General features: G+C 57.8%; 1 protein-coding gene across 1 annotated transcript in view; it reads right to left on the reverse strand.

Moving 5' to 3' along the window:
- Positions 1-18831, reverse strand: part of LRP5 (LDL receptor related protein 5) — a 105509-nt gene that overhangs the window by 58557 nt on the left and 28121 nt on the right. Inside the window, exons 2-5 of the mRNA XM_045558267.1 lie at positions 16175-16571; positions 8941-9138; positions 5517-5713; positions 4134-4265 (exon numbers count right to left, since the gene is read on the reverse strand). Coding sequence (XP_045414223.1) covers positions 4134-4265; positions 5517-5713; positions 8941-9138; positions 16175-16571 — 924 coding nt within the window. The remainder of the gene's footprint in view (positions 1-4133; positions 4266-5516; positions 5714-8940; positions 9139-16174; positions 16572-18831) is intronic.

The raw sequence follows: 18831 nt of genomic DNA on the forward strand, positions 1-18831 counted from the left end.
CGAGGACAGAAGCCATTTCTCACTCATGCCTGTATCTCTCTGGATTTAGAAATATGGAAAGACATTCTAGAACCACCTCAAGTCTGCAGAAAGCCATCTTGGTGGCAAACCCTTGAAATGCTTCTGAGAAGATTCTAGGTTTCTTCTCAATTCTCAAACCTTTGGAAAACTGTTCACCTCTTCCACGCCAGCCGCCCTGGAACACTCCACCTTCAGACGGCCCAGGCGGGGACAGAGAAGCAACACCAGCACCCAGTGCCAGCCAGTGAGTTAACGGGAAGCCTGAGGGGCAACCCACAAAGAGGCCGAGCTTGGGAACCACTTTTATTTTAACAAGTGAGCCCAACGGTCACATTCTCATGCAAAATGAGACCCCTGGTCGAATCCCTTTTGTGTCTTGTCTATGAGTTTTTCCCTCTCTTTGACACACATCCCAGACGGTGTCTGGAGCCACAGCAGAAAAATCCAGGCTCAGTGCACAAAGTAGGAAAGTCCTCGCTGTGACTCTGCGTGGCGCCCCCGCCCGGCCCACGCTCCCACCCGACGAGGGCCTCTGAAGGGCACAAAAGCATCTTTCTCCCTCACGCTCCCCTCGGCATTCTCCAACTGAGTTACTAACAGCGCCTCTCACAGCTGGCGGAAAGGCAGGGAAAGGTGACCCCTGACGGCTGAGACCCCGGGGAGTCTGGCCGCTGGCCGTCCGCTAGAGGAAGCCCGGGCTGTGCACTGGGCCCCTCCACCCCAACAGCTCTGGATTGAAAAGGCTGATCCACCCCACCGGTTCAACTCCACAGGTGTCTGTCCTGTCATCTCCACACTGCAGAGCCACCAAGGCTGGGACCAGAGACACCAGGTCCATGCCAGCTTGCTGGTGCCGCCTCCTCTGGGAAGCCCTCCCACTGCGGCTGCCCAGCATGGCCCTGTGACCAGGCAACCTCCTCTACTCTGCTCAACACGCAGGCCCACCCCTTGCCTGCCCCCTGCCCACCCCACTCACCCCCTTGCAGGACAATGAGCTCTGAGGACTCCCCAGGGCCGCTCTGGGCCTGGACATGCAGCCAAACAGTAAACATTTGCAGAAAGATCAAGAAGCCCTCAAAGGGCTCAGCCAAGGGTGGCCAGGCCCCAGGGCACACACAGAGGGCCCAGCTATCAGACGCTGGGGACCAGAAAGGAGCAGGGGCTCCACCTGAGCCTCGGCCTCCACCTCTTGTGGTTGGAAAAGAAATCAGCATCCTCCACTGGCCACCCAGTGACAGCCCATCCCCACGTGCGGGAGGACCCTGGACAACGGAGGCAGATCCAGACCTCAGGCGAACCTGCCCCAGCTCTCACGGGCCTGGCACCAGCCACAGCACCTGAAGTGCCGGTCATGGTGGCCACATGACAGTGAGGAGGGCGTGGATGGCAGACGTGGCTGCTGTATACTGTGCACCTACCGCGTGCCAGGCACCTTGCATGGCACTTTCCATTCCTGTTAGCAGGTGGGTCCTCTGTAGCCTCCCAGGGCAGGGCTGGTCCTGGGGCCCCCACCTCATGGAAGAGAGGAGGCGGCACCAGTTGGCAAGGCCCCAGACCCCCTGGACAACCAACAGCCCTTTGCAACCCAGGGCAAGCTCTTTGGGGACTCAGGCTTGTCCAGCTGAGCCATTTCGCTGGACCATGACTCTGGGATTCTATCAGGGCCCGCACCCGACCTCGCCTGGAACCCCATTCCTGGAACTCTGACGCACAAGGGAGCCTCACAGGCCCCTTCACCAGAGCTCCCTGCACAAGTTCCTCTGTCAGGCAAGATGCCCGGCAGGCACCATGGCACAATCCATCTTGGAGGGGCCGTGTCCATACCCTACTACTTCTACAAACGTCCACACACAGCCCAGCCAAGTGCACAGTCACCACACCTGCTTCCAGACGCACCCCGCGCTCTCCCAGAGCAGACATCACCAACCGATCCAGCAAGCATCTGGGCAGGCATCACCAATCAACAGTGGCAACAGACACCAGACCCACCTCCCTCTAATTCCAGGGCACAGGCCCCAAGCCAGCTCTCACCCCCTATGGCAGTGAGACTCAGAAATAGCAAAACCACAAAAAGAACAGAAACACCCAGAAGCAAAAAGATGGCTAAATGATATGTCTGCTTGAAAAGATGTCCTTCAGACACTAAAATTCATATTTACCTCCTGCGATTGCAAATGCTCCTGCAACATCAAGTGCAATAAATGCCTCAGGGTTCACACACGTGCTGTTCCCTACACCATTCCTCTGCTCTTTAACCCTTCAGGTCTCAGCTGGAATGGTGCTTCCGGGGAGAGACCCTGACCCGCCAGCTCAGGTAGCCGCACCCCCCATACACCCGTCTCCTCCCAGCCTCCTCGTGCCCTTTGTCCTTCATTCCTCTTAGCCAAGTCTGTCCTGACTTCACTAACTCGTGTGCCAACGTCCTGACACCTGCCCCAGCCAGCACACGCACCAGGTGAGAGGAGCAGGGAACAGGCCGGTTGAATAACTGCTTCATTCTCTGCTCCCGACACATGAGAGGCCCACGGCAATTATTGGTGGATATCGTGGAATTTACATGCTCTGTATTTTCAATTTGTCAGGATGAACTGCCCGTTCTTAATCTGTGCCCACATCCTGTGACACTCTCTCCCCTCTGTCTTTCAGCCTAACTATAACGACCTCTCCCTGCTGTCTCGAGCCCCTCTCCTGGTTTCTCTCCAGGAAGGAGAGAAACCAAACGATAAGAAGGCGAACTCTCCTGGGCAGCCCACAGTCCTCACCCAACGCGGAAACCCTGCCGGAAGCATATAAAAAAACCCCACCCCACCACGAATGCCACAACCACACACACGATGCCTGGCCACTGCACACAAACACAGGCCACAGCTCCCCAGGGCACAGGGACCAGGACAGCCCCTAGAGGTAGACCCCCATGTGCTGGGGCAGCAGCTGGGCAGAGGGAGGAAATTCCTCCCCACCTGGACACTCAGAGAGGGTTTTAGTGGGCCACTCACCTGCGACCCTGCCACATGGACATTCCCACGTTGGAAGCCACCCCACCTGGGAAGCCCCCTGCCTCCCTCTCCTTCCCCAGGGGGATGCTGACGCAGGAAGCGGGCACAGGCCCTGGCCCGCCGGCTGCAGCAAGGACTAGTCCCAGGGATGGCTGCTTTCCTGGCACCTCGTAATAAGCCCCTTGCTCGCCAGGACCCAGGGTCAGCTCCAGAGCCCCAACCAGCTGTGCCAGGCCCCAGAGCACCCCAAAGACAGGCTGCGCCCTGCACGTGTATCCTTTCCAGAGGAGCCCACCCTGAGCCCCACACCTGGGAATAAAGAGCCTCAGAGAGGAGGAACGACACCACGGCGAGCGCCCTCGGAGCAGTGCACGCCTGAGAACTAGGGGGAGAGCGCACAGGTGGTCAAACATCTGAGGCAAAGAAAACAAACCGCATGTGGGGAAGGACATCAGCTTAGCTCCGTGCGTCCAGGAGAATGCCCGTTCAGAACGTGTTTGTGGCCTGAATTTCCACAGGGGAGTTGTGACGGTGTAAAGGCTCCGTGGGAATAAGACTCAAGGATAAAAATGAATTACATGTTCCTGTCATCGTGGAAAAATGCTCGTGAAAAGCAGAAAAGCAGGAGACAAAACCACCCTGCAAGGCTGTGGGTGCAGCAGCCGCGGTGCACAGAGGGGAGGAAAGGACTGTGTCTGCCGGGGCACAGGACCGCGGTGGCTTCCTGCTGCGCAGCGTCCTCTAACGCTGCTGCCCTTTCTTACGACAAACAGAGTTTTGGTTGATAGCTGACGACAGCGAGCTTGTATTCTGTGATCACCATGTGCAGCAACAGTACTCAGCTGTTACGGTATCATTTTACAGACAGGGGACCCCAGGCTCCGAGAAGGCTGGTAACAGGCCTGAGACTATTCACCCGTGGGGCAGCAGAGCCCAGATCTGCACACAATCCAGGTCTGGTCGGCGCCAAAGTCCACTGGGATGCACAGCCCATCTGCGCCAGGCCTTCGCCAAAGCACGCAGATCATTCTGAACCAGTTCCTGAGCCGGTTTCCCAAGGCAGCGGCAGCCCGATCCCACGAGGCCGGGCCCCTCCCCGCCAGCGCTCTGCCTCACCTGCCTTACACGTCTTGCCGTTGTCCTGAAGCTGCACGCCAGTGGGGCAGGCACAAGCGTAGTAAGGCTCCCTTGGGGACAGCAGACACAGGTGGGAGCAGCCGCCGTTGTCCTCCTCACACTGAGTGTGGACTAGGAAGGAAGGACGGGGGAGAGAAAGTTCCAGAGCAGGGCCCACAACCCCCACCACCTCCCGCCACTCACTTGCTTCCAAGTGAGTCAGCACTCCACCTCCTCAGCCCCCACGACGGTCCCCAGTGTGGCCCTCTGTCCAAACGCCATCCTCGAGTGGCACTGGGGCCCTTCCCCACGGGCACCACTCTGTCCAGCCTGTGATTTCTCCAAAGCCAGCTGTGACCTTCCTGGCCACCCTCACATCCCAAAGTGCCTGCCCCTGGAGGGGCATCCTCCCCACCTCCCCCCACCCCAAGCTCCTGCCAGAAGAAAACCCTCCTCTGCTTCAGCGACCCCAGAGGACACCCCCTCTGTGAGAGCTGCCCCCACGCACCCGCATTAGGGTCTCAGGCCCGGCCGTGTGGGAGTGACGGCCCCTAAGTCAGTGGGCTCCTGAGCGCAAGGCCTGTCCTGCCCTAGAGATGTGCTTGGACCCCGCAGGTTCCTTGCAGACGCTTGGTGACCTCGCCCAGGCCAGGGCTGCCCCTCTTGCGGGGACTCTCCCAGGTCCTTCTGTGACCAACAAGCAACTGAGCTGAACTCAATAAACGCTTCTGGCACCCCCCTCTGCCCAGGGGAAAGTCAGGGCCGAGCACCCCTGGAAGATGGGGTCACTGCCACAACCGCCTAGCCGGCAGGAGCCGCTGCCCTCCCTGACGCTGGCACAGGCGTGCGGGCTGCCCCAGGCGTGGACGTTCTCCAGAGGGCCCTGCCCTCCCCTCCGTCCTGCACTGAGAACTGATGTCACCCCTGGACTCCCTCTCGAGGTCCAAAGCTCAGACTTTCCACAATGCCTTGAAATTTCCATCCCTGGTCCCATGGAGGTAGGTGATCGTCCCCATGGGACTGGGTGAGCCCAGGGCCCTGGCCCCACTGGTCACCTGTCACAGGAGCCTCTGCCATGACCCTGTGGAGCCCACAGGCTGGGAACCACCGACTAAGAGCAGGTTGTTCATTAATAAATACGTCACTTCCACTGGGCCTTTACAACGGGGCAGCTTTCCTTAGGAATCCCACTGCCACCTCCGAGCAGGAAGCCGCCCACATGAGCTCTGCAGAGGGGTGAGCTCTGCGGCCTGCCCACCCCTGCACACACCTCCCTCCACCCCTCAGAGACGCTGGCTCCCAGACCCTGGGCTTCTGCAGGGGCCTAGAAATCACCGCCTGGGGGAGGGAGGCGCCCCAGCCCCCACCCCGCCTGGCACTCACAGGAAGGCTGCCGCTCCTGGCTGAGCACCTGGATGTCCATGGGGGAGTAGAGGGCGCTGAGGATCTCCTTCCTCTTCTCCCCGGTGCGCTTGTTGCAGGCATGGATGGAGCGGGTCTGCCAGTCCGTCCAGTACAGAGTGTCCCCAGAGAGCGTCAGGGCGAAGGGGTGCGTCAGGCTGCCCTCCACCACCTTCTGCCTGCAGGCCGGGAGGCAGGGGAGAAGCCGTCAGGAGGGGCCCCTCCATCCACTCCGCTGACCCGTCTGCATTAAACCCAGCAACGTGGGACCAGGGAAAGCAACCAGGAGTCACCTCCGCTGTCACCTCTGCTCATGTGTCTCCAGGAAACCTCTGCAGCGTGTGCACAGCTCCCCCAAACCCAGCCGTCCTGCCACCATTGGTGGCAGTGACACAGGGGGTCCCACAGGTCAAGCGGCAAAGTCTCCCCCAGAGAAGAACCTAAGAAGCCACCCCTGGTGACAAAGAGCAGCTGACAAGTGTCCCTCTCCTGCCCTGAGACTTAACGTAACACCGATCCGGCCGAAGGCACTTGCTTGTTCTTGTAAAGCCCGTAATTTAAATTTTCAGAGTAAATTAAACAAGAAAAAGCTTTTCTTTTCTAGGCGCTTAAGTGCCCAGCAAATCAGGACTCGTGTGCGCCGAGGCCGCAGACACGGGTAGCGGGACGGCAGCGTGGGGCACAGGAACGTGTGGCCATTCGTTTGTGACCCCTCACCCTATGCCAGGCTCCCTGAGGGCGGGGCTGCCAGTGGGAGGTCACCACTGCGTCCCCAGCCTTGGTGCGGCACCTAGGAGAGCGCGCTGAGGTGAAATTCACATGACACGACACTAACCATTTCACGTGGGTAATTCAGAGCTACTTGGCACATCGCAGGGCCGCGGGGCCACCACTTCCACCCGGCTCATCACCCCACGCTCGTCGGCTGTCACCGCCTGTTCCCCGAACCCCCAGCCCCCAGCAACTGCTTATCTACCTTCTGCCTCTGCAGGTTTACCTATAAATATTCTGAATGTTTCATATAAATGGAACCAAACAACATGTGGCCTTTTGTGTCTGTTTTTTTCCACTTCACCCGATGTTTTCGAGGCTCATGCACGTTGTAGCACGTGTCAGCGCTTCGCTCCTTTTCCTGGGTGAGCAATATTCCGACGTACAGAGCCCAGGGTTTGTTTATCTGTCCATCTACCGGTGGACGTCTGGGGTGCTGTTTCCACCTTGGCTGCTGTGAGTGATGCTAACGGACATTCCTGTACAAGCATTTATTTGGATACCTGTTCTCCATTCTCTGGGGTCTGTACCCAGGAGAGGAATTGCTGGATCCTATGTTAAGTCAACGTTTACATCCTCAGGAATCACCAAACCGTTTTCCATAGCGTTGCCGTTGTTTTGATCCGAGGAGCCAGAGGCCCGTCATTCCTCAGGCTGCTCCTCTCGCTGTGCCTGCCTCAGCCAGGACCACCTCCCCCGCCCCCCAGGGCCCTGTGGTCTGCAGGACACCCCCTGCTCCCTTCCACTTCCGTCAGACCCAGGAGCTCTCCGAGCACCCCAGCCTTTCCCGAGAGCTCGCTCTGTCCAGGCACCACGCCCTTGCATGGCCTACGTGGTCACGTCGGACCCTCTGCACATCCCCCCAGGGCGTACGTGCAAGTACCACCCCCAATTCACATACAAGGCCTGAAGCTCGGAGCAGCGAAGAGCCCCAGCCATGGCCACAGTTGAGCGGGGGCCCTGACAGCTCTGCTTCCATCTGAACAGCCCTGGTATGTCCACAGGGAGCATTAGCCATCTGCAGAGCAGAAGAATCCGGAAGCAAGGCAGGTAGGAGATGGGCCGAAAGCCCACCCTGGCTCCGGCCACCTGTGTGGCTGCAGATGAGTGCACGTGCCTCTCTGTGCATCATAACAGGAGACCACAACAGCAAACCCTCCGTAGGCTGGAGTGAGCATTAAACAGCAGACAAATGTCCCTGGAAAACAGTGCTATGGAAGGGCCACCATCACCATCACCATGTTTCAGCTGCCATCACCCTCACTGTCCCCTGCCACCATCCCCTAACCCAGGGACCCCCAGCCTGCAGCCTTTGCAGCCCCAAATCCACCCTTCATAACTGCCAGGACCACTCAGCTCTGAAGAACCACGGTCCCCAGGGAAGCCACGCTCCAAATCTCAAACAAGACCCTGACCCACGCAGTCTGTGCTTGTAGGGACAATGGGACAGAAGGTTTCAAACCAGCCCGAGACACATGGCTCAGCATAAAAGGAGGCCCAGGAGGAACCAGGGCCTCCTGACATGAGACTGAGCTTGGAAGCAGATCTTCCGGGCTCTGTCAAACCTTCAGATGACTGAAGCCCAGCCAGGAGCTTGACTGTAACCTCAGGACACACCGTGAGCCAGAACTACCCAGCTAAGCCGCTCCTGACTGCTGACACTCCCTCCCCGCAAAACCCTGCTCGTTACGCAGCAACAGGTAACTAACACACAAAGCCCAGCACACGTGGACCAAGTGTGCTGACATCCTCGAGTCTGTTCAAGTGGGCGTTGCCTGTGTTTGCAGGAATCCGGCCATCGAGTCTTCCTGTGCAGGGTCCCCACGGCCCTCAGTGTTGGCACTCACCACACCCCACACCTAGCCAGGAGCTCACCAGCGTGGGAATGGGGTCCGCCCTCCCAGGAGGGTCCCCAAGCCCTGGCTCAGAGCCAGCAGGCAGTACTCGGTCCTCTTAGCCATACGCAGAAGGGATGTTTCTCCGTCTAAGGGGTCATGAGGCAGAGGGTTGTGCAGCTAAGCCAACCAGAAAGCTTCAAAGACAACTACCCAGCAAAGGAAAAACCCATGTCCATTCATTCACTCAGCTGGCTTTGTTGAGCCCCTACCGTGCACAAGGCTGGGGACACAGTGATGACTGAGATAGCCCCTGATGACCGAGACCACCCCTGCCGCTGCCTTGATGGTGATTATGTGCTGGGGTGGGATGGGCTGGGGCACTGTGTACAGGGACATGAACTGTTCACAACCTGGTCTGGACACAACCCCTGACCTGCAATTCCGGAATCCAAAACACTCTGAAAATTGAAAGAAGTTTTGGTGTTCATGTGGTGGCAACCCACACACACAGATGTGGGGCTACTGATCCTCTTCCCTGCCCCACTTGGAATGAACATTCCACGTTTTACTGCAGAAATGTCCAGGTGCTTGGTGGCAGACGCCACCGACCTTGCTCAGGATGTGACGTCAGATGCAGCACGGGTTCTCTATTGCTGTCCCGAGTTCTGGGAAGTGCTGCATTCCTCAGGTCCCCAGGGCTGCGAGACTGTGGCCTGAGCTAAGGACTGCCTTCGAAACCCCTGAGGGCCACTGGGGGGCAGTGGGAAAGGGGCAGCTCGGGCCGGGCAGGCACCTACCGGAACGAGCCGTCCAGGTTGGCTCGGTGGATGAAGCTGAGCTTGGCGTCGGCCCAGTAGAGCTTCTGCTCCTCCAGGTCGATGGTCAACCCGTTGGGCCAGTAGATGTCCGAGTCCACGATGATTTTCCGGGTGCTGCCGTCCATGCCAGCCCGCTCGATCCGGGGCGTCTCGCCCCAGTCTGTCCAGTACATGTACCTGGTGAGGATGGCAGAGGCAAGAGGAGAGAGAGCTAACACGGACCTGCCTCTGACCTGTGTCCCGCCTGCCCAGACGCAGATGGATGCAACAGAGACAGGAGTTTGCCCCAACATCTCACCCACCAGAAATGACCACTGCACAGGCTTCTGATGTTACTGCCTTAAGGTGAGCAATGAAAACACTCTGTTTCCAACTAGGTCTCGGTGAATGATATATTCCGAGCACCTTCCCTTCTCACTACCAGGAAGATTCCTGTTCTTCGGACGGTGTCCTGTACTGGAAGTTATTTAAATACCCCACGTTGATGTTTGGGTTATTTCTGATTTTTCACTATTATGAAAATGCTGTAAAAGACCCTTTAAGAGGCAATTCAAAACATGCAGGACGGAATATTATTTAGTGCTAAAAAGAAATGAGCTATTGAGCCATGAAAAGATACGGAGAAAAACTTAAAAGCCCATTCCTAAGTGAAAGAAGCCAGTCTGAAAAGGCTGCGTACTGCAGGATCCCAGCTATGAGACATTCTGGAAAAGGCCAAACTGTGGAGACAGTGAGAAGGTCGGCGGTTGCCAGGGGCTGGGGGAGACAAACGGTGGGGGGGGCCCACAGAAAACAACTGGCACTGTCCTTTACGATACCACAGTGGTGGACACATGTCACTGCACATCTGTTAAAAGCCACAGAGTGTACAATACCAAGCGTGACCCTACTGTACCCGTGGGCTCTGGGTGCCAATGATGCACCTGTGCAGGTCTGCGGCTGTAACAAGCGCACGGCTCCCTGGGACGCCGGCGTGGGGAGCCCGTGTGCGTGTGGGGTGGGGCGGGCATGAGCTCTCCACACTCAGTGCTCAATTTTGCCATGAGCCTAACACTACTCTAAAAAGTAAAGTCTGTTCGAAAAGAGCAAGACACGTGGGTGGGTGTGCCCTGAAATAACAGTGGCAGCTATTCGGGGTGGGTTTGTGGGTAACTTGGCTTTGCCATGTTCTCAGGGTTCCTTCCAGAAGGGGCAGGCATCGCACATCCACGAGAAACAACCACATCCTACAAGGCTCCCCGGTCTGATGTCCAGCCAGTGGGCCAAGACAAAGTGAGCAGAGACAACGGCCAGCGTCTGGGAGGGCAGGTCCCAACCTCGCCAGCGCCCAGACAAAGCGCCCAGTCCTGAGGTGACCGCAGGGTGTGTGCCCGGAGGCTGGGCGTGGCTCCTTAGCAGAGACCAGAGGGGGACCACACAGCCTGGAGGACACAAGGTTCCCATCCCAGACGGCCACGACGGGCCACGGACCACAGGGCTGGCAGACCTATTTTGTTCTGTCTACCCCTCTCGGCAGAAGAAGGGGACAGTGCCCACACCGTCCTTGGAGCAGCCCCCAACCCCAGTCTATGTGAGACAGTGCTGACTCCCCCGTGGCATCGTTGTCCTCCTCCTGGGGTGGGCACAGGGTCGGCCAGGCCTGTCAGCAAATCCCATTAGCCCCGGCCCCAGCGACTGCCTCGGAGACAGGCAGCTTGTTCAAGCTGGGTGCGCGGGGGCCAGCCCTGGAACCCCGAGACTGGGGAGGGCAGGGCACTTTGCCACCCCATGGGAGGGCTGCCGGGGAGAGCAGAACCCAGGCAGGGACAGGGACGGATGGGTCCCTGGGCTCAGCTGCGCCTCACAACGGCGGCACTGCGCAGACGTCCTAATTCTGTGGGCGAGTAGATTCTCTCTTCTCCTGGAGCTGGTCTCTCTCGTACTAGCGCATCACTCCACGCTCTGGGAATCCATTTCTTCAGAGGCGAGACTTCAGCCCATTTCAGTGAGCCCTGAGCTGACCTCCACCAGGGGCCAACGTGGCAGCTGGGGACACGAGGAGAACAAGCTCAGCCTCGCCCCTTGGGGGTCTCTGTCCAGCAGGAGAGGGCAGATGACAGACGCACGGCTGCCACCTCCCCCCACCAGGGGAGCTCTTCAGCCAACGGGAGCTTTGGGTGGCCGTGGCCGAGGGCCAGCCACATCCGTAGGGTCAGGCAGGCTTCCCAGCGGGGTGGCGTTTCCAAGCTAGCACCATCGCCACCTTCCGGAGGGGCTGTGACCAGATAGCTCACAACAAACGTACTGCACTCGGCTGTTGTCACCACACCCCTCTTCTCCAGCTCCGTGGGGACAGGAGCGGAGGGCAGGCTCTCTCACACTGTCTCCTGTGTACCCACCCAACACAGGGAAAGCAGGCACTGCTATTCCCATTAGACAGGTGAGCACACAAAGCACCAGAAAGGCTGACCTGTCCCGGCTCATGAGCACCGAGTGGCAGCTCTGGGAACGCAGGATTGAGTCTGGTTAGGGCCTGAGCCTGGCCATCATGACTCACCCCTTCGCCAGCAGGGCCGGGGTGTGGGTGAACTTTTCCTGGCAGCCTGAGGCTCCAAGGTGCTGGCGGCCAGCCCGGCAAAGGCTCTCCAGGGCCCGGGGCAGGCGTCTTTCTCTACCTGCATGTTTCCCACCCCCAGCAGCCTCGGGAGAGCCCGGACTTCCCGCCACTGGCCGGGAGGCATCAGGAGAATCGATCTCAGATTGGGCCACACAGGCCTTCCCAAAACGCTCCACCGGGGCCCCTGGAAAAGGCCGAAAACGTGAAGGATCTGGGACCTCCATGTGGAGCATAACTCACATTCCTTCCCCGAGTTTCATAACAGGCCTGCTGGCTTCCTTAAATGGGGAATTTGCAAGTCTGTCGGTTTCCAGGGACCGACTGGCGTGGACGTGCTCTTGCAAAGTCTCAAACGCCACCACAAGCCCAGCCAAATTCCACGGAGGAAAATCGACTTCCGAAGACAGGGCTGCAGCAGGGCCTTCCTGCAGAGGCTGCTGTGGTTGTGGTCGTGTGTTATTTTAGGGAAGGGCCATGCTGCATTTTAAAGAGGGGGTTAGGTTTCACCCTGGCTTTAATCTGAGCCCCTGGGACCACTGCAGCCCCCGTGGAGCTGGCCCAGGCCGGGGCCTCCTCCCACGCTGGGCTGGTATCTTCCTGGCCCCAGATACTTGAGGGCCAGTGGGTCCTCTTCAGAGCCCACATGGGCACCCTGGCACTGGGGACACGTGCCTTCCCCCCACCTGCCTGGACGTCTGGGCTGGGCCACCTGTGCTGCTGAAACCACTTTCTCGGAAGCCAGGGCCCTCCTGGCTGCGGGGCTCTTGCTCGTGTGCACACTGAGGTGACGTTCGGACCGAGAGCCTCCCTTCCTGACGATGGCCCGGGCAGGAGCCCCCTCCTCTGAAGAAGGAGCCTGGTTGCGGACAGTGTCACAAGAAGGCACAAGGAGGTGACACAGGCCCAACAGGCAAGGAGGGGGCTGAGCTATTCCTTGTAGCCTCCTGCCTGCAGCCAGGACACAGGAAAAACTCTCCCCTCTACTGTCCCTGCACTTGGGACAGGGGTCCTGCCCACTGGACTGGGAGCCCGACCTTGTACCCGAGGACAACTATTCAAGCCAGCATTCGGTGAGAGTGAGGGTGCTGCCCACAGGCTTCTGTGGATGGGCTGGAGTCCCCCTCCTGGGCAACATGGTGCCTAAGGAGACAGAGCAGACACCTCAAACCTCAACCACGGCCACAGATGAACTTGGGACCATGTCCAGTGTTACCAGCATCATTCGATCTGATGAGGGAGACTGCATCCACTGTTTCCTCCCTCATGCATCAGGCAACTCACCGGTGCAGGGGAAGGTGTGGGGAGAGGCCCAGGCATCAACCCCAAGGTCAACTTTACCCCAGGGACAGGGTTAGGATGGGGTAGCCACAGGTGTGATACTGGGGAGAGCAGGTGTGATTCTGGGAGAGAATTCAGAGACATGAGCATAAAGGAACTATTCCAAACATTTAATAAGCAAAGCCAGAGCCAAACAGAGACTAACTGGCTCCCAGAGATAGTGCAGATAAGGCCAGCCCAGACGTGAGCATGGGGAAGACTGCTCCCTAGCAAGCACCAAGCACCTCCCAACCAAGCACCTAGCACCTCCCTATAAGCACCAAGCACCTTCCAACCAAGCACATAGCACCTCCCAACTAACATGGTAAAAGCCAAGAGGAATTAAAGAGAGAAAACTGCACAGGCATGGAGACTATACTTTGGGTGGTGGGGAAAGGGCATTTTTGTTGTAACAGTTAATATTTATTGAACCCACAAGTAGTTGTCAGTGTTTTCTACGTGATATGTGACATGGTCACTTCTCTGTACAGATGGGGACACTGAGGCACAGAACAGCACCAAGCCATCCTTGACTCTGATCTTTCTATCCAACCCACATGCAGAGGGCCAGCAAATCCAGTTGGTTCTCCCCTCAAAATAGATCGCAAATCTGGCTACTTCTCACCCCCAGGCTGCCACCCCCCTGGTCCAAGCCACTGCCCCCTTCACCAGGATCACAGTAATGACCACTGACAGCGCTCCTGCCCCCACCCCACCCCACAGCCTACTCTCACTCCATCAGCCGCTCCCATAAGCGTGAGTCAGACCAGGTGACTCCCAGGTTTATGACCGGATCTGCCCCTCCCCACATCCCCCTCACTGTGCCACTGCCCCTCAAACAGTCCCAGCCCCCAGCTACCCCAGGGCCTTTGCACTGGCTGTTCCCTCTGCCTGGAACGCTCTTCCCCTAGAGGGCTGCACGGTTCTCAGCCTCATCTGCTTCAGGTCTCTGCTCAAAACTCACTGAGAGGCCTTCCCAGGGTCCTGAGCTCCAATGGGAAGCCTCTCGTCACCACCTTCCGGTCCTTGGGCACTGCTTTATTTTCCTCTAGGCACACATCCCTCCCAGACACACTATCCAGTTATCGGTCCCCCAAACCCCCGTGCATTATAAGGGCCTCGAGGGCAGAGACTGGGCTGTGTCTGCAGCCTGGACAAGCACCTCCCAGCCAAGTACACAGGTGCTCGTAAATGCTGGCTGAACGCCCAGCTGGGAGGTGAAGGAGCCACAGCATCCCATGCTGGGGGGTGTGGAGGACAGAGGAGGAGGGCCAACAGTGACACAACAGTCACGGCGTCCACTGCTGAGCAGACTGTGAGCCGGCCCTGGACTGGGGCTCTCCAGCAGGCTGTTCCCCTCAGCCTCTCCCTCCACGGACGGATGCCCCATCTTGGCCACAGAAACGGCTACACTAGCCATCACCTCCCAGGAAGGCGGTAAGTGACTCCAGGGGTCCTGGAACCACACTGCAGGGTGGGGAGAGGTCTGAGGGGGAGACAGTTCACTAGGCAGCCCAGAGACGGTCCCTGCAGGTCAGCCTGGCCCCTGGGCAGCTGCAGGCGCCAGCCCACTCACAGGGGCCGAGAGGGCCTATGGGATGTGTGACTGCCCACACAGCACCCCGGGAGGCTGGGGCTGGGGTGCCCCTCAGGCAGCGGGGGCACTAGGCTGCTCTGGACTGACCTCAGGGAGGCAAAATACTTGGGCTGTAAATTCCACCCCATCCTACCCATTCCACATGCACATATTCACTTGCACACTTGCTCGTGCACACACACTTACATACGAACTCCTGCACACATACTTGCTCACATGCACACTCAGTCACACAGACTCACACCCTCCCACTGCCAAACTCAGTTGCTCAGACACACTCACACACACTCAGCTTTCACACAAACCAGCTGGGCTCCAAAAGGCTCAAGCTCTTCCCACACACGTCAGAAGCCAGTCCAGTCGCTTCCTAAGCCAACGTGCCGAGCAACGAGGTTGACTTGGCCACCAGGTACCTCACCTTGCCCGCTCCTTGAGCTCCCAAACACCAGCTTTGGCAGGACAGACCCTACCTCCCGGCCCTCATTCCAGTTGCCCTGGGCAGGCCCGGGGGCTTCCGCATAGACCGCCAACCCGCCCCTCACAGCCCAGCTACTGCGCAGGCCACAAAACCAGTGGCACCTCCGGGGAGGCCACTGCCAAGGGCAACGGCAAGCTGGTGGCATCAGGACTGGAGCCCGGGGGTACTTCAAGCTCAGACAGCTGAGGGAAGGGCTCCCAGGCCCTGACTGTGGGGAGGAAGGCGGACGCGCAGGCTCCCGCGGCAGGCCGGGGCGCACGGCCCACTCCTGGGACTTTCTCACTGGGCGGATCTGGGCCGTCCCACAGAAGCTCCTCACCTGGGGAGGGAAGCTGGGACTGCCTGTGGTGACATTAATGAACATGCAAAGTGCTTCCAACAGAGCCCGAGGACAAAAAAACTCTTGCCTTTTGTTCCAGACCTACAACAGTTTCTGACAACTGAATAGCACAGAACTGGACAGAACTGGTCACCAGCCACTGGCCGAGCAGGGCCCGGCTAGGGCAGCCCGGGTACAGGTGTGCGGGCCACACCCCAGTGTCACTCCTGGGCCACCAGAGCAGAGGCAAAGGTGGGGCGAAGGGGGGGCTGGACATACTGTTCCCTCTGTTCAGAAAAGTCTGGAATAAGCCTGGCCTGCTGGCCAGTGAAGCTCAGCCATCTCCCCACAAAACCTCCACCCCTGCCTTCAACTCTGCACATGTTCTTAGCTTTACTGCCATTCACACACACCCACCTGGGCCTCCTGGCCAGGCCCTGAGCCTTCAAGGGCCCTGGTGAGCTCAGTCAGCCCAGCAGGCAGAGGGGACAGAGAAGCTTCCAGAATAGACAGAGAAACCACCCCTTGCAAGTTCTGCTTCCAGACAAGGAGCTGCACGTTTCTGACCCACTTTCAGCCAAGGCAGTTGTAAAACAGGTGTAAGTAAGGTGCAAACTCCGCCTGCCGGAGAGCCCGCACTCCCGGGCCTCCCGCCACACACACAGCAAAGTTGTGGTTAACCGTTCAGATCCACGGCCCACATCGGATGCCTCCGGCATGCAGGCTTAAAAAAGAAACATAACTATGGAATACTGAGGGGAAATAATTCTCAACAACAAATTCTGAAAGGGAACTCATTTTAAGATTGACAAGTTTTCTCTGAAAAAGAAACTGGGGCCCAAGTAAATGCAAAAGGACCACAGCAGCCCCCTGCCAAGGAGCCAGGAGGAGCAGCAGCAGGGTTACCCGTGAGCGGGGTCCAAGGCGATGGCCCTCGGCTGGTCAAGGTCCTGCCAGAAAAGGACCTTCCGGGACGTTCCGTTGAGGTTGGCCACCTCGATGCGGTTGGTCTCCGAGTCCGTCCAGTACAGCTTCTTGCCGACCCAGTCACAGGCCAGGCCGTCGGGCGAAACCAGGCCGGAGATGACCACGTTCTGCACCGCGGCCCCGGTCTGGTTCAGGTAGGTCTGCTTGATGGCCTCCTCGCTCACGTCCGTCCAGTACACGGCCCCCCTGGAGAACTGGAAGTCCACTGCCGCCGCGTCCTCCAGGCCGCTGACCACGATGGTGGACTCCAGCTTGACGCCGCCTGCGTCCACCAGCCGCACATCTCTTCGGTTGGCAAACAGCAGGAGCGGGGAGGCTGTAGGAGCAGAAGCAAACCGTGAGGACCACCGGCCGAGCCGGCAGGGTACGCAGCCCTGGCACCTGCCCACCTGTGCCCAAAACATCCGCCTCCTTCCTTCCACCCACAAGGTGCTGCCAGAAATCATGCAGCACGGGGGACTCTCCCTGCCGTGCCCACCACCTCCCACATCGATGCCACGGACAAGGTCTTCCGGAGGCCTCGCCCTGCTCTGCAGAAAAGACACATCACCTTTGCCAGCTTGATGCAGAGGAAGGGGACAGGCAGGCACAGTCCCGGCCATGCTGCCCGGCAGAGGCCTGGCCAAGAGGCCAAGATTTTTGAGGTGACTCAAAGCCCCAGGCACAGGCTGGGATGTGGAGCTCAGGCTGGACAGAGAGCTTCAGGATTCCCGTACACATCTCCACCCACTGGCTGAAGTCAGGCCCCTTCCTGGGACTGTGGCCTCAACTTCCCACGCACCTCTGCAGTCCATCTCTGTCCTCCCTGGTCCTAGACAGCTCCACAATGAGCAGGCTTAAAGGGTCACTCTGGAAGGCCACCCTCAGCTCAAACACCTTCAATAGCTCCCTGTGCCAGCGCCATGTGGAATGAGGTCAGGCTCCCTGGCCTGTCCCCACCTACTCTTCCCCTCTCCACCACACCACCCAAGCATTCGGATCTGCCCTCACCTCCCCGGCCCACCCTGCAGCCCCTCCTGCCTCTACTGAGCCCTTACCCCACAGACAAGGGTCTCATTTCTGGCTGAATCAGAATCTGGGGGGACCATCACCCCTCCAGATGCCTCAGACCCCAGAGGAAAGCCCAAGAGGGTCCAATAACCTACACACACTCCAGAGAGACCGTAAAACCATGAAATATGGACACAAGGAGGTGGGGCCTGCAGAGAGTCCCATCGATCGATGTTCTTATCTGCATCCAACAGGGCTGAGCTGGCCACAACACCCCAAAGAGCCATCTTAAGACTTGGCTATAAACAGCTGACATTCCTCATGAAAACGGCAGACCACCGGGGTCTCCCGCACAGATGGGGGACCCAGTCAAGCACACACTCCTACCCCCACCAAGATGTTCCTTTGGAAACAGGAAATCACAACAAATTGAACTCAGGCAATGAAAATCACATCACTGAATTCTACATTCATTCAGTCGGTCGCATTTCAGCAGGCGAAGGATGTACGATCGCTATGAGGCCACCTGGGAGTGCTGGGGACCAGAACAAGGGGGCGAGTCCCCCATGCAGCAGGATGGATGGTTCAGCGCTCAGGCTCCACTGCCACGACAGCACCTGCCCAAATTCCGGTCCTTCCCACTCTCAGAGACCTCCTCTGCAGGAGGGGACTCGAGTCCTCAACACCTGCAGCAGGGGCTCCACCACCACCGTCATCACTGTACCAGGACTACAGCACTTTGTGGCAGGAAGGGACACCGTGAAAAATCAAACAATGGGAAGGCACAGACAACAACAACAGAAAAAACATCGACAAACTGAACTTTATGAAAATATTAAGATTTTGTGCTTCGAAAGACACTATCAACAGAGTTAAAAGGCAACCCATGGAATGGGAGAAAATACTTCCAAACCATGTAGCTGTTAAGGGATTAAGATCCAGAATGTATAAGGAACTCCCAAAACGCAACAACAAAGAAACAATCCAACTCAGAAGTGGGTGAAGGACTTGAACAGACATTTCTCCAAAGATACATAAATGGCCAATAAGCACATGAAAAGATGCTTAACAGCAATAATTGGGGAAATGCAAATCAAAACTACAATGAGATACTACCTTGAACCCACGAGGATGGCTACTATCAAAAAAATAGAAGATATAGTAACAAAGGTTGGCACAGACGCGGAGAAACTGGAATCCTTGCGCACTATTGGTGGGAATAAAAAATGGTACAGCTGCTATGGGAAACAGGATGGTGGTTCCTTAGAAAATTAAAATACAATTACCATATGACCCAGCAGTTCCGCCTCTGGACCTATGCCCAAAAGAACTGAAAACAGGGACACGAACAGGCATTTGCATGTCCCTGTTCATAGCTGCATTATTCATGATAGCCAAAACGTGGAGGCCACCCAAGCGTCCCTCCAGGGATGAACGGAAAAGTAAAATGAGGTCTATCCAAACAACAGGATGTCATTCAGCCCTAAAAGGGAAGGAAATTCTGACATACACTACAACACAGATGAACACCAAAAACATGATGGTAAGTGAAATGAGCTGGTCACAAAAAACATGCAGCACTTGGG

This window comes from Lemur catta, chromosome 7 (assembly GCF_020740605.2).
Source record: "Lemur catta isolate mLemCat1 chromosome 7, mLemCat1.pri, whole genome shotgun sequence".
NCBI lineage: Eukaryota > Metazoa > Chordata > Mammalia > Primates > Lemuridae > Lemur > Lemur catta.